Source organism: Lotus japonicus, chromosome 4 (assembly GCF_012489685.1).
Source record: "Lotus japonicus ecotype B-129 chromosome 4, LjGifu_v1.2".
Classification (NCBI taxonomy): Eukaryota; Viridiplantae; Streptophyta; class Magnoliopsida; order Fabales; family Fabaceae; genus Lotus; species Lotus japonicus.
The window spans coordinates 12,588,002-12,603,877 of NC_080044.1; the positions used below are offsets into that span (position 1 = coordinate 12,588,002).

General features: G+C 36.5%; 3 protein-coding genes across 3 annotated transcripts; 1 reads left to right on the forward strand and 2 right to left on the reverse strand.

Moving 5' to 3' along the window:
• Positions 1-3,287: 3,287 nt before the first annotated feature.
• Positions 3,288-7,301, forward strand: LOC130712321 (serine carboxypeptidase-like 1). Its single transcript, XM_057562158.1, has 13 exons — positions 3,288-3,590; positions 3,729-3,874; positions 4,004-4,080; positions 4,188-4,310; positions 4,411-4,513; positions 4,605-4,642; positions 4,720-4,821; positions 5,582-5,668; positions 5,757-5,909; positions 6,168-6,239; positions 6,408-6,526; positions 6,695-6,808; positions 6,903-7,301. The coding sequence occupies exons 1-13, from the start codon at positions 3,448-3,450 to the stop codon at positions 7,030-7,032; spliced, it is 1,407 nt and encodes a 468-aa protein (XP_057418141.1). The 5' UTR covers positions 3,288-3,447; the 3' UTR covers positions 7,033-7,301.
• Positions 7,302-8,034: 733 nt separating this feature from the next.
• On the reverse strand, positions 8,035-9,689 carry LOC130714002 (galactomannan galactosyltransferase 1-like). The gene has a single exon (XM_057563857.1). It carries the CDS (start codon positions 9,399-9,401, stop codon positions 8,088-8,090), a length of 1,314 nt encoding a protein of 437 aa, XP_057419840.1. The 5' UTR covers positions 9,402-9,689; the 3' UTR covers positions 8,035-8,087.
• Positions 9,690-12,823: 3,134 nt separating this feature from the next.
• Positions 12,824-14,320, reverse strand: LOC130714189 (glycosyltransferase 6-like). The gene has a single exon (XM_057564079.1). It carries the CDS (start codon positions 14,296-14,298, stop codon positions 12,994-12,996), a length of 1,305 nt encoding a protein of 434 aa, XP_057420062.1. The 5' UTR covers positions 14,299-14,320; the 3' UTR covers positions 12,824-12,993.
• Positions 14,321-15,876: the final 1,556 nt, after the last annotated feature.

Sequence of the window (15,876 nt, forward strand, 5' to 3'; positions counted from 1 at the left end):
AAATTGAAAGTTAAGCTCAATTCCTTGTGTACTTAAACATTCATAAGAGGTATGAGAGCTCAATTATTCAGGCCAACAAAACCCTACCCTCACTCTATTCCTAGAAGCAAGTATAGAAGGATCTATTCAAATTCATGTCCCTAAATCATAACAAATTTCCATTCTATTATAATCTAGCCTATAGCAAAGGTGCACCAAAGCTAAACATGCAATAAGGAATTGAAATACAAGATTGAATCAAGACTCATGCATAGAGATAGGGATTATAAACTAAAGTTTCATAGAATCTCTTAACCCAAAGCAAAAAAGTAAACTAGCCACTCATGGCTAGTGAATTCATAAAGGAAATGTAAAGAAAACCTGAGAAGAAATACAAGTTGGAAACCTCCCTTGGTCCCAAAGCTCTCCTCAGCTCTCAAAACTTGATCAAAAATGAGTGAAATGACAAAATGTATCAAAGAAATTGGCCTAAGCCTTATTTATAGGCTGAAACTAACGAAACTGGGCGCTCAGGCGCCAATTCAGAGCGCCTGAGCGCCAATTGCATGTCAGAAGACATGCTCTCTGACCCTATTGGCGCCTAGGCGCCCACTCCCAGTGCCTAGGCGCTCTAGCTCGCCTGAAAAATGACTTTTTGGCTTCTGAAACTCCTCTTTTCAATTCTCTTTATGTTCTTCATCAATTCCATGCTTCTTGGCCTTCCTTCTCCTTCAGTTTCTGCACTCCAAACCTAACCAACAAGACAAGGAAGATTCTAGAAGCTCCAAGAGCTCATTAGCACAAGAAGTCCCTCATAAAACACAACAAAACCATGCAAGTCCTAAACTTTACTTAAAATGCAAGAAAACTCCCTATAAAACTACTAAATTACCAAAACAAAATAAAAACTAAAGAAAAGATAAAAATGCATGAGAATGCATGAAACACTACATGAAACTCAACAAAAAGACTCAAAACAACCAAAGAAATGACCCTAAAAACACTACTAAAATAGGGTCATCACCTCCCTTCTTCTGGTTTCGTTTCCTGGTCTTGACAAGAGCAAACTTCTTCTGGTTTCGTTCCCTTAGAAGCGGGGATGACAGAGAAGGTCAAGATCTAATTGGGTAGGCTTGGTGGTCAGGTGCGGTGGTCCCTGGTGTTGAGGTGAGATGGGGGCAGATCTGGGGATATGCGTTTAGATCTGGAGGTTGATGGTGTTGGCTACGTCTGGATCTAGAAGATAGCAGTGGTGGGTGGTCATTCTGAAGATGATGGTGGAGGAAGAAAGGAAGAGGCAGAGGTTGAGGGGATGAAGATGATGGGATGGAGAAGATGAACATGCTGAAGAAGGGGATGTGGATTTGGGTTTTTCAACTTCACCGTACGTGTTTTTGTTTGGATTTAAGTTTTTAGTTTAATTTAATTTCTGTTAATTAAATTAGGATTAGTTTTTTTAATTAGTTTTATTTTTATTAATTAAATTAAAAATTCTGATGTGTTATTTATTTTTAATTTTTAATTTGTTTTTAAAATCCATGTCAGCTCACTTAACCCTGTCAGCGTGCCACTTCATCACTCGTCGGAGCTCGGAGCTCCGGCGATGACCTGCTCCAAACGTTTTGCATTGATGAGGACGTTTTCCACAAATTTTTCCGGTGAGGGACCTAGATCAGACGACGAGACAAATATAGGGACTAATTTGAGGATTAAGCCTAAAAAAAATTATTAGATCAAAATTGATCAATCTATCAATTTTCTGTATCCGTGACTTAGTGCATCAAGCCATCACGTTAGTACAACATACTCAACCTATCTTCAATAGCCGTTGGGTCATTTAGTAATGTATTTGCATTTTGGTACTTAGTCACTATTTTAAACTTTTCTATGAAATTCAGTTTTAGTACAAAAGAAAAGGAGGAAACTATCGAGATTGGTGGGATCTCCTTGTCTTCTATGGTTGTGCACGACCTGGAATAACATCTTTGGCATAATGAAGGTGTGTTGATACGATGAACGTGTACCTACAGAAGACACTACAACATTCAATTCATTGAGAGAGCAGAGAGATGATTATAAAGTCTAAGAAGAACTTGAAGTTGGCTTAATGAATAATGTATCCATAAATGAACGACTACAATTGTATTTATAAGCTCGGTAATTGACATGCTTAGTAGCTTGAGGTCTTTAGGAAACCTTGGGAAAGATCTTCCAAGATATTTGCTACCCCTAGGCAGCCTTGCCATATTTAATTTAATATGTCGATTTTGACCTGTTTGGTTAAGTCATCTCTTCTACTACTTGCTTGGTTGCAAGACTTTTTGAGCCACCTAAGACATTGTTGAACCTTTTGGCCCTTTGGACCATAGACTACTGAGCGAAGCCATTGCAGAGACATTCGCAGTAGTGAGCATATGTCAAAAGCACGAACATGAGGATGAAAGTTAAAATCATGAGAATTTTTGCGGGTTAAAATTTCTTGTGGTGTGAGTGCGGGAATCAGTTGCTCGGCACTTTAAATTATCGTTATAGAGAGGAAATAATTGTAAAGAAAATTAATAACTAATTAGATCTTACGGTAACGATTTATTTTTATATTTTCATATAAAATAATAATTCTCATAAGATATCTATCTAATGAAGAGAACATGGAAAGTAAAATTCAACTTGACATGTGCAAGATATTCATCTCTTTGCCAAATAATTAAACATATTTTTTTTATAGGCAATAAAAAATATATTGAAATGAAGTACACGGGGTACTTCAACCCCATACAAGTAGGAAAAAGAAAAGAGAAAATAATAGAGTAACAATTGACATAACATCATCTGATAACCACCTACTCATAGCGAAGCCCACCACCCACTACCTCCCTGAAGACGGATTAAAGAGAACATGCCTCATTAAAACCTTAGCAGGAAAAACCCCCTTGGGAAAACCTGGTGCGTGTATAGTGCGTGTGTACATACATATATATATATATATATATATCTATATGGGTAATGTTTCATCCACACCTCTCTTTTGAGGTGGAGAGGTGGAATTGTGAGAGAGATAGGAAGAAAAAAAAGTAAGAGAGAAAAAAAATGAGATGTGATAGATGATAAGATGAGAGAGATAGAAATAAAAATAGGTGGAAATAAAGTGTTTGAAAAATGAGGTGTGGATATATCATTACTCTATATATATATATATATAAGTTTACCCCTGCATTCTATCAGTAGTGAAGGTATTTTTTGCTTATATAGTAGTGGCAATACGGACAACTATCACCGCTGCTTTATGCAACATCTGGACAACCTGCAGAATGTTGGTGCCATTTTTATGCATGCGTGCTAAATGCTCCAACATCTGCACACTTCTCAGTCCATGCAGAATTAATGTAGAGAACTCTTCATATATCACTTCTTTATGTTATCTCCACATTCAGTAGCAGCAAACAAGAATAATTTAGCTTCACAAAGGAAATGTCATTCTATTCTAAAAGTTTCATGAGGTTATGTCTTTTAATCTGCATCGTTCTTATCTTGTCAAAGCCTGCAGTTTCTTCTAATATCATCAAGTCTTTGCCTGGGTTTCCTGGTACCCTTCCTTTTAAATTTGAAACTGGGTGAGTTTGCATGTTTGTATCAACTTTTATTTCCTGAGAATCAATTCTAGCATCTAGAAGCCACCCTGTTTAGTTTCATCTTATAATTAATTTTGACTTTAGGATCAATTATATGTGCAAATTGCAATGTTTGTGTAGATACATTGGTGTTGGTAAGCATGAAGTGGCGCAATTGTTTTATTACTTTGTTGAATCAGAGAGAAATCCAACAGAGGATCCTCTGTTACTCTGGATGACTGGTGGCAACGGTTGCTCTGGCTTGTGCGGACTTTGGTTTGAAATAGGTGTTTCCTTTTCTTCATCCTGCATAAATCTGAAAATTTATTTTTATAACCAATTCACAGTTGACAATCCATAGTTTTTAGTGTTTTTGATAGTTTTTTCTTGCTATCTTGCTGCCACATTATGCTTAGGCCCACTGAAGTTTAATATGGTGAAGTATAATGGAACCATGCCATCATTTTCTCTCAATCCACACTCATGGACAAAGGTATATATATGTTTATGAAAGAATATGTCAAACATGGTAATTAATTATCATCCAATTGGTAAAGAAATCCTAATTGATTTTTGTTGTCGACAATTATGCTTCCCAAGGTTTCTAGTATAATCTTTATTGATGCGCCGGTTGGCGCCGGATTCTCATATTCAAAAACCTTACAAGGGTCCAAGACAACAGACAAAATACATGCCCAACACTGTCACAGTTTCATGAGAAAGGTGAAATTGAATTTACAATTGTTAGCTGAGTGAATACTTTACTGCACTCTGTTGTATAATAGCATGTTTGGATCATTTTTCTCAAAATCAATATATGCAGTGGTTGGCGCGTCATCCGAAATTTATTGATAATCCAGTCTACATTGCTGGTGACTCATATTCTGGCTTAACACTTCCAATTGTTGTCAAATATGTTATAGATGGTAATACCACCATGCCTTAAACTATTATCTATGACAGATATCATATTTATGCCAACTATTCCATTATATATGATTGATTATGTTGTTGTAGAAAACGAAGCTGGAGAAAAACCAAAGATAAATATAAAGGTAAGTAGATTGATCAAGCAATTCAGCTAGAGTTTAATAATTGTAAATGTTTCACAGCGATTAACTAATTGTTATAGGGATATGTACTTGGGAACCCAGTCACAGATCTAACATCAGATTGGAATTCAAGGATTCCATTTGCTCATCACATGGCTCTTATTTCTGATGAACTCTACAAGGTTAGACACAAAAATTTACTATGATGGACCTCTGTTGATGTCGAATTAAGCTTTATGCATACGCCCATATAACTGAATAATAAAAGTATGGATCGGTTTCTTTTATCTGATAATCAATTCTGACACTCAAAGACTATTCACATTCAGGTTGGGCTAACTCTACATCAAAAGTTAGTTAGGGGGTGATGATTGCTCTACCTTATATATGGACTTATTTGGTCATATCTCTAGTTAATGTGAGATTTCTCAACACATACCCGACCTCTTATACCTGGATTTGGACATCTGGAGTGTGAAGTTTTTAGGACTAGACATCTACGAGTTGCCCAATAAATGGATCCGAGATAGACTCTGATATCTGATACCATAAATCGAAATTCGGAGAGAATCGTTAAGAGAAGATGTTATAAAAAACTTTAGAAAATTGAAACTGAATGAATGGACTTTCATTACCTATTCAATTGGCTTCTATGAGCTTATATATATGTACTAAATGTAACTAACCATATGGAAGTAGTTGCTGATTTAACAATTTCCATAACTGATTAATTAGAACAACTAACTCACTACTAACTCTAACTAACAATTAACTCTACATAGTTAACGGTAGTTAAAAGCAACTAACTCAGCTAGTTCTAACTGTCTTTGCAATCTTCTTTGTATAATTGACTTTGGTTTAGAATCAATTGTAGAATGATTTTCAAACATGCAATGCAATTAGTATTCTAAATTTCTAATAACTTCATTGTATTTCTCCCAGTCGGCAAAACTTTCATGCAGAGGGAAGTATGTGAAGGTGAAGAAAAGCAATGTACCATGTCAGAAGGTTCTCCAATCTATCTCAGAGGTCAATAGTCGTATTTTGCTCATCAAATGAAGCCTTGGTGCTCTTTTTCATTTCCTAAAATAGAGTTTTACTGCTATGCTTTTCACAGAGAATCAGTAAAATAAATTTGCAACATATCTTAGAGCCTCTTTGTCCAGGTGACTTCAAATTTCAAGAACAAGTAGATGATCGGAGGGTTCTTCAAGAAAAATCCAGGGAGTTGTTGCTTTCTCCACTGCCAATCTTCAAATTTGGATGTAGGGTATGCAATTCCTAATTTTTCAGTTTCGTAATCTTATTATTTGAAAGAGAAGTGCTCGCAACACACTCTTACAAGCTAGCACATTCTCTTATCGGTTGAAATTCACAGTGATACAATGATACTGTCTAAATTACATACTATTTTGAAAGGATTTACATAAATTTCAACTTCTATAAAAAGTGTGTATTGCAAAGAATGTGTGAAAGAATATATTGCCATCACTACACGTTTTGTACTTAGCACTAACCGAAATTACAGGGTTATGAGAATCTCTTGTTGCATGTATGGGCCAATGATGTTCATGTTCAAAAGGCCCTTCAAGTCCGCAAGGTGTGTATGGAAACATTTGTTTCAATTTACATAGTGCATGTTTTGATACACGATTTAATACCACACTGAGTCAAAATCACGATAGATAGAAGCAGCTACCATATATCCAAACATGCACTCTTATTTGGTTGTTTTAATACATTCACCTTATACTGAACTAAAATTCAGGACACTGTGAAAGCTTGGAAAAGATGTAACGACAGCATAATTTACACAAATGATGTCCAAAGTTCTGTTGCCTATCACCAGTATCTCAGAATCAAACATTTCCGGGCTCTTATATACAGGTTCTACTACGACTTAAGCTTTATCATTTGAATGTATTAAATGCAGGTCATGAAGAAACTTGTCTCTCGTGACATTTTACCATATAATATAATTATTAGGTGGAATAATAAGTGATGAGTAAGATTTTGTTAAATAGTGCAATACCAATCTCAAGTCACTATATGCAGCGGTGACCATGACATGGTGGTTCCATACTTGGGAACTCTTGGGTGGATCAATTCTCTGAACTCTACCATTGTGGAAGATTGGAGACCTTGGGAAGTCAACGATCAAGTTGCAGGGTAAGACTACTATTGTAGAAAATATATACAATTAACATCTTGAGATATAGGTTTCAATTGATTTGAATTTGATGCATCTCTTTTTTGGGTGCAGGTATATACAAGAGTACTCCAACTATATCAGTTTTGCTACCGTGAAGGGCGCTGGTCACGTAGCGCCAGAGTACAAGAGAAAAGAATGTTTTGAAATGTTCAAGAGGTGGATCTCTCATGAGCCTTTGTGATTCATGGATCCTTATATTGTACTCCAAATGCAGACACATATCCTTTCTAAATAGACATCAAATTTGTATTTTGTTTGGAGAGGGATGCACTTATTGTTGCTAGAGGAACTTTTGTGTGATACACCAATAATGCATGGCTTTCTTGTTTATATAGGCCAATGATAATGTTGGCTAATGTCATGATCGGTTACCACCCTCTAAGGGTGTGTTTTGCTGCTGCAGCTGAGAACGGATGTTCTGTTATTGGCATGAGGGGGTATACTTGAGAGGGCAGGGTCATAAATATATTTTTATAAAAGAGGGAGTTGATTTTAGCCCGTATATAATCATGTTCATTTGATTATAATTCAATTGTTTTATCTTGATCTTCATGCTATATTTTAGTTGCGCGCCTGGAACATTTTGATTGATTCGACGTGAGAGTGGAAACTACAACGTCTTGAGCTCGAACTAGAGTTAATCATCTAATAAATCTAATTTCTAGGCATAGAGTTGGGATTTTTAGTACCCAAGCTTCAAGATAGCACTCTTTTCCACGTTTGTAAAGTTATTTATGGATAGTTAACTCTGTTTATTGCAGTTGTATTAATACTTATATATGTATTTGAATAATTTGATATGATCATATGATTCTCTTAAATACAAAAACATGTTTTTTTGTTTATCTCTCTTATGCTTCATTCTATGTTTTGGAAAACTTAGTCTAAAACTATGAGGCAGAGTGTTGTTGACATGATTAGGCTGCACACAGGATCCTTTCGAGTCGAGTTTATTAAAAATATGACGCGAACCGAGCTATCTTATACAGGTTGAGTTGGGTCGATTTATATATTTTTCACTTTCAAACTTGATCCAACCCAGACCAATTAGTAATGTGTTAATTCGCCAAAAAGGACACCTTACCTTGGTGTTGGATCAATGTGATATATACATATAAGTAACGGAAAGAATAAATCTCAGTGGGTTATGGTCAACAATAATTGGATCCGATAGACTGATTCATATATAATCATCATTATGTTATTATAGCATTATCATGTACCATGATTTGTTACTCATGCAGCAGGATAATCATAGGGTATTGGAGTTACAGCCTTATCATTCAAACTACGACGCACATAACCATAGGTTCGCAGCACCTGATTATCAGCAAAGTTGAGAGCCCTGTCCATGCCATTCCAGCAATCATCAGCAGCATAAGCAGGATTGTGATGCCCATTGCAAGGCTGACACCCAGTGAAGTGCGTGATGAAAGGCCTCCTCCACTGCCCAAAATATTTCACATGCTCCTCCCTCATCTCGCCATACCGCTCGCTGACCTTCTCCGCGTGCCGCCGCCTCAGCCCTCCCACCCTCCTCTCCACCTCATCGTACCTCACGCTCACATTCTCGTACATCTTAGCCAGCTCCACCCAGTACCCTTCGAAATAGTAGTCCTTTTCTAAGTAGATCTTCTCCGTCCACTTGTCCTCCCCCATCGCGATCAGATAAGCCAGCGCGGTTTGATCGTCTGAGTCGGGGATGACTTTATCTTTAAACGTTGCCATTAATTTCTCACCCCACTTTTTATAATCCGGGCTGGACGGGCCCATCGCAGCCCAAACATCCATGAAGTCCAAGGACCATTGACAATTCCGCATTAGGAAAACGCCCGCATTTAGGCCCGTCCAGCTATGCTTCTTCTTAACCAGATCCTCCCATCCGTGTATAATGAGATTGAACTCGTTGTAACGGTTGAGCGGGAGCTTGAACTCCATGTCGGTTATAACCGCATCGGAATCCACCCACCATATCCACTCAACCTCCGGGTGGGCTATCATCGCGGCCTTAACCACCGGGTACTTGGCCCAATAAGAGTTCATCTTCGGGTGCAGGAGGGCATTGTTGTAGATTATGTCTATGTCATGTATGCGACAGTAGTCCACCTTGTTCTTGAAGAACCGTAGCAATAGGTGGTCGCCGATGGGGTTGTGGCAGCGCTTCGGCTGCGACCCTGTCACGAGGAGGATTCGGTCGCTTGCTCCGGCGGCGAATGAAGGATGGTGCAGCAGCCACTGTCTCCGCTTCTCGTCCCAGTTGGTGACGGGCTTGTCCATGGTGTAACTCATTTCCGGGTCGTCGTAGAAGGTGGTTTCCGGCGAGTCATACAGTAAATCCTGGGCAGAGCTGGTGGTGATTTGGTTTCGAGGTAAATTCAGTGACTTGAGCTTCGCGGCAACCGAGTTGAGCTTGGGATCGGTGTTTGGGAAGGGGATGATGAAGGAGCACAAGCCCCAGACTAAGAGAAGAGCTGAGAGTGCTCCTGTGAGGAAGCAGCACCCATCGGAGAGCCATAAGGATGATTTGTTTCTGGAACCCAACCTTGCCATGCTTGAGTTCTTGTGATGGTCTTGTGAGTTGTGAGGACTAATGCCATTTTTAAGCGTTTGGAATGGCTTCTAGTACAACTATGGAGTGGTGTCTGTTTCTGCGGTGTTATGATAATGCTAAATTAGCAGAGGTTGTAAAGTGACGAAAGAAAGTGAGATAGTTCCAATCTTCTAATCAGGGAAAAGCCAGAACACAAAACAAGGAGGTTGAGTAGTGTTTCTAAGAAGTAACACGGTGAGTGCAGGTGTTTCATGCTTGGGAGGATGTATGTAACTTGATTCTTATGTAACTTCCTAGTTGAAATATACACGATTCAATGAATTTATGAATGAAGCTACTAGCTAGCTAGATTAACAAAATTATTGAGTCTTTTTAATTTGTATATTTTTATGATCAACTTCTTAATAAGATGATAAATTACTTACACTGGAAATTGATATGAGTATAAACACATTGTAATGCAAGCAATAAACAAACATTATTGAGATTATGATGGTGATCAGTGATTTTATGTTTTGCAGTACAGCTAGCTTGGCAAGTTCAATGTGACCAGGTACTATTGAACAGTACAAAGTTTAACTAGGAAGGAACAATGGAAGTATAAGGACAATGGCCTAAACCGACGCATCTTTCACGTTTTGAGCAAGTTACCAAAAACCAGTAATCGGTGATGGTTATCGTGAGCTTGCACGACACTTTTTTCCCAGCATCACAATTGTTTTCCTTTTCCACCTCCTCTATCTTTTTTCAGGGATTTCCCATTGTCTTTACTGAAACTGTTTTCTGTTTTAATTTGGTGGACTACAAGAAACTTTTTATAATATGAGTGTGCTAGATGTGTAGCCAGGAAGACACTAAGCTTAAGGGTTACATATCTAAATAGATTCATACTCTTAATTAAGAAACAATTACGATAAAAATAATTACTTAAAACGGTGGGCTAAATAAAGATCAATAATTGATCTTCTATTCTAGCAGATTATAGGCTAATGACAGCAAGTTTGTTCTTAAATTGGCTAATGACTTTGTCTGTTCTGTTTGAGAACGATTGTTTGATGCTTCACAAGGCTTCCCTCGTGTGTTTTGTTGATGTTGGGTGTCAATGTAATATTGTCGTTGGCAATTGATGAAAAGAATTTTTACCACTCTACTTTTGAATCCCTCAATCTTTAATCGTAGTATAATATTGGGTTTTGCCGTATCTGCAATGAATTGCTAATCACAATGTCCGCTTTCTAGTTAAATTACTCAAACAATGAGATTTTCCAAATGATTGATTATTTGTTTGGTAACCAATACACATGTAACATACACGAAAGTGAGATAAAATTAAGGATTTAAAGATGAGATGAGAAAACTTGTTGGGATTGGATTTCACCGCTTAAGTCTTTAGTGTTCTGTGATTCTAAATGCAAATTCTATTTTATCCATGATTTATCTACACCAGTTCAATCCAACTTCATTGATTCATCACATGTGTGAATATATATAACTTACTTTCTTGCACATTGATTTCTCACATGATCGATAGCAAAGCTTGTTATCTTGAAGCTTAGGTGTTTAACTGACTACAAGCATAACTCTATGAGATAGAATGTATATTTGTATATAGAAATCAATATGTATTCGTCAAAATTAAGGGTTCACATCCAATCCTAACAAAAGAGGAATTTAGCTTTCTATCAACATGAAAAGCTTACAAGAGAGATGTAGAGGAAACTAAAGAAGATGGATAAATCTATGATGACCCAAGGATTGATCTAGCTCCCCAAAGTGTCCAAGCTCCAACTCTGAGTGTTTCTCTCTAAAAGTGTCCCGAATCCAGGAGCACCTATTTCCATGCGTCGGGTGCATTTTGGAATGAGTTGAGCTCATATTGAGCAAAATCTTTAAAAACTCAATTTTCTTGCCAAATCTTGCATTTGCCTTTGAATCATCATTCCTACAACACAATTTGAGATTGAGATTACATTTAAAACACATTCTAGCTAAATTTTTATAAATCTAAAAGTTTAAAACACAGAAGAAATTGAGAAGGATTTCTCATACTTTAACAAAGATAAATACCTAAATAACAACAGAAAACTAGGAAAATAAGGCACTTGTCCTAAAATGACATATTTAGGTAGAAGATTACGACGGTCTTATTCGCTATGTTGTCTTCGGATGTACCATCCTTAGTTTCTCAATATAAAGGGTCTCAGACCCTCCAAACTATCAAAAAAAAAAAACTACTTATAAACATAAGGGTGAGATATGCAATGGGCCGAGTTGAGGTCTTTAAATTAGGATACATAAAAACATTGGGATATGCTTAGGTTGGTACAGGTTCGTTATTTTGTTCCAAAAAATGTTAACTCGAGACCTAACCCAAATTGATTGGGTTAGTGAATTTATAAAATAAATCTACAATTCCCCATCTTTTTAGCTCAATTCAAGTTTGGTTGGTCAGGTCTACCAATTAAGACCAAATGTTGATTCATTAAATAAATCTACAATTCCAATCCGACCATCTTTTTTAGCTTGGTTCAGGTTTGGTTTGTCAGGTCTACCAAGACCAAATGTAGCCCAACATATTTATAGAGTATGGTAATGTTATGGGCCTAAATTCAACGAAAATGAGTCTCGAAGGATCTGGCTACCCAAGTATGATTCATGCCTCTATTATAGAAAAGGGAAAACATTGTTGAAAATTCAAGTGTCAGTTATAAGTCCTACATTGGTTCAAAATTGGTCAATTAAGGACAATATAACCGTAAAATCCCATAGACTAACCACATTACAATTTTCGAATAAGAAGTGGTGTGAGATCACTATTATGATCTATCCCTTAAGCACATTAATAGAATCCCCCGCTCTCCGTTCTCAGGCTCTCTTGAACCTAATGTGGTGTTGGACTATTATCCTAATCTTATCTGTTAAGACATTTTAGATTATCTATTTATATTATGTACATCATTAATCATTTGATCACAATGTGCAATTTTATTAAGATATCAATTAATAAAAATTATAAAAGATTATAGTGATTCAAAACTTGATACATATTATATCGACAGATCAATGAGATGTGATGAGTTGTGTCATTTACTTATTACCGGTTAAAATATATTTGTTTCATCTGATGAGTTATCAACAGTATTTCTCTATTAGACATTTTGACATCTTAATAGGAAAAGAGTTGCTTCTCTCACACTAGAATTTTCTTATTCTCTTCACAAGAATCCTTATTTGTGATTTCCCTTCAGAATTTTTGAACTGTATCTCTTTCTTCATCCTTAATAAGAAGAATGTGCACATATTATTTATCTACAATTGTTTATTGCATGTTATAGTACATGATATATTATATATTTACATTATTAAGGGTTGAACATTGCTAAGAATTTTTCTTTTCAGAAGTAAAAATGATACTCCAGTATGTAAATTGATTAGGCCCGGTTCATGCTAGTTTTACAGTAATTGAATTATGAAGGGTTCTGCATCAAATAAGGTTGTATCTCCACACCAGGAAAAAGAGGTTGTACATCAAATAAGAATGCCATTTCCACCTCTTGCTGGCTGTGAAAAACAGAAGCCCTTTTCACAATGTTACCTAGGAAAATTAAAGGGAACTTCATGCACATCTGAGCTCAAAAGATCCTTCCTCACAAAGCCATAGTTACGAAGCACTTGATTATCTGCAAAATTCAAAGCTCTCTCCATCTCCTTCCAGCAAGTATCCCCCTCATAACTCGGGTTGTGATCCCCACTACATGGCTGACACCCTGTGAAGTGTGTCACAAACGGTCTCCTCTCTTCACTCAGCCAGTCCCACCCTCTCTTTCTCAAGTAACCTTCTCTCAACTCACCATACAAAACACTCTCCTTCTCTGCATGCCTCCTCCTCAAAACCCTTGCTCCCACCTCTACCTTTTTATACCCTTCATTAATCTCCTCAAACCTCCCCACCATACCAATCCAATAGCTTTCCAAACCATACCCTCCCTCCAAGTAAGTCTTCTCACCCCACTTTCTTCTCTGCCTAACAAGCAAATAAATCAAAGATGATTGGTCATCTGGTAAAGGAAAAGGCTTGTCCGTGAAAATTGATGTCAAGATTCTCCCCCATTTCTCATAGTTGGAAGTCAATGGGCCCATACTGGCCCATGAGTGCAACAAGTTCATGGACCACTGACAGTTCCGGATGAGCAGCGACCCGGCGTTAAGCCCGGTCCAGCTTTTATTCTCGCTCTCACTATACACCATGTTGGGCCAACCGTGAACCACAAGGTTGTGGTCCTTGTAACGGCCCAACGGAAGACTAAACTCCATGTCAGTGATTATGGCGTCGGAGTCCAGCCACCAGATCCACTCGACTTCCGGGTGGGCCATCATGGCGGACCGGATCACCGGTTGCTTGGCCCAATAAGAGTTCATCTTGGGGTGCAGGTTCACGTTGTTGTAGTACACCTCGCAGCCGTGGATCCTGCAGTAGTCAACCTTGTTCTTGAAACACCGCAGGAGTAGGTGGTCGCCGATCCTGTTTTTGCACGGTGAAGACTGCGACCCTGTGACGAGGAGGACACGGCCACGTGCCCCCGCGGCGATTGAAGGGTGAAGCCGTAGCCAATGGCTTCTCTTCTCGTCCCAATTGCTCAGCGGGTTCTCGATGGAGTAACTTAGTTCTGGATCATCGTAGAAGGTCTTATTGTCATGGACAACATCAAAGGTGGTGGTGTTGGTGTTTGAGTCAGGGATTTTGGGGTGGCCAAGGAGGGTTATGGCGAGTTGGTTCGCTGAGGACCATAATACCCAGAGCATGAGGAGAACGAAGAGGGTTCCCCTGATGAGAAAAAGAAAGCAATCACATCCACCGATTGAGAAAAATGCTCTCTTTCGCATTATAGCTGTCATTTTGGATTCTGAAGGAGGAGCATGTAAGAGGGTTGTGATTGTGAAGGAGGAGACAGGTTTATAAACGCAAAGGTTGAAGGTTTTTACTGTCATTGATGATCATGATTGCAGAATTTCTTGCATTACTGTGTTGGTCAATCTTGCGAAGCCCAGTTTGGAAAATTGATTAATGGTATGAGGAGACATTGCAGATTCACATTTAATTTTCGTTTATGGAAATTCAATGATTGCAGATTAGGTTATAAAAGAACTCATAACTCATGCATTTTCATTCAAGTTATGATTCATTCTTACCTGGAGTTTATTTTTTTCACTCTATCAATTAAAAGAGGAGGTAGCATATGAGAATGAAGTCTGTATGTGATAGTGAAAGAAATCATTGTGAGCTATTAGATGTAATCATAAATGATAAAGATTAAAATATAAAATGCCCTTAAATATATTAAATAATAAAATGTCCTTTCTATTATTAATTCCTTAAATCATAAAAAATAATATTAATGACAAATTAAAAAAATAAGTTACCAAAAAATAATTATAATAATAAGTAAAGGTAAAATGGACATGTCCTTCACATGAGTAAAGGTAAAAATAATTATATTATTATATTTTTGATATTATTAATTATAAAAAATGCCAAAAAAAAAAACTTTTGATGAGTTTCTCATTATTCATGACAACTTGTGAAAATAAATTAAAAATAATAATGATAATAATAAGAAATAGTAAAATTGACTTGACATTTATATTAATAATTTATTAATAATATTTAATATTAATTATTATATTAATTACTAATTGTACAACTTTTCCATTTCTAATTATTAATGACAAATTGAGAAAAAAAGTTATTAAATAAAAGTAAAATTGACTTGACCAATAATATTAGTTGGCTATTAATGACATTTTATATTATTTATTATATTAATTACTAATTGTAAGTTTTTTCAATTTCTCATATTTATCCCGAGTTGAGATGATATTTTAAATAATAGTATAAGAATAAGTAAAAACAGAAGAAAAATAAATAATAATAATTCTTATATAATGTTAACAAATATTGTTAACCATGAAACTCATGGGAATATCTAGATAAATAAAATAATTTCATAGTAAGAATATCAATACTTAATATATAAATATCTATTTTAATATATATTGAAAATTAATATTTTTATTTTTGAAAATATTATTTAAAATTTACATTATTAATAAGTCACATTTTTATCATTAGTATTTATATTATTATCATTATCATTATTATTATTATTACATATCTAATTTTTACGAATGTAACATTTGGTAGATAGGTGGGAATCTAAGGGGCTTATTTGGTCTATTTAACTGATCTCGTAAAGTGGGATCTAAGGGACCTTGTAGAACTTCACAAGAAGTTTCGTTAACAAAAGAAGCCAAATTTAGTAGGGCTAGTACTCCAAAAAGGGTTGATGTGCTCTTTTCAAAGAATTTATGCGCCCGAACCAATATATTATCATATTTTAGAAAATTGAGTTTGAGTGCCAGCATATCTACTCGTGATTGAACTTCCAGGTAATAATAGCTTAAAGCCTTAACCTA

Coding starts and splice junctions, on each gene's coding strand:
- LOC130712321 (XM_057562158.1), top strand. CDS start 3,448: ATGTCATTCTATTCTAAAAGTTTCATGAGGTTATGTCTTTTAATCTGC. Junction 3,875..4,003: donor CGGACTTTGGTTTGAAATAG/GTGTTTCCTTTT, acceptor CATTATGCTTAG/GCCCACTGAAGTTTAATATG. Junction 4,643..4,719: donor AACCAAAGATAAATATAAAG/GTAAGTAGATTG, acceptor TAATTGTTATAG/GGATATGTACTTGGGAACCC.
- LOC130714002 (XM_057563857.1), bottom strand. CDS start 9,401: ATGGCAAGGTTGGGTTCCAGAAACAAATCATCCTTATGGCTCTCCGAT.
- LOC130714189 (XM_057564079.1), bottom strand. CDS start 14,298: ATGACAGCTATAATGCGAAAGAGAGCATTTTTCTCAATCGGTGGATGT.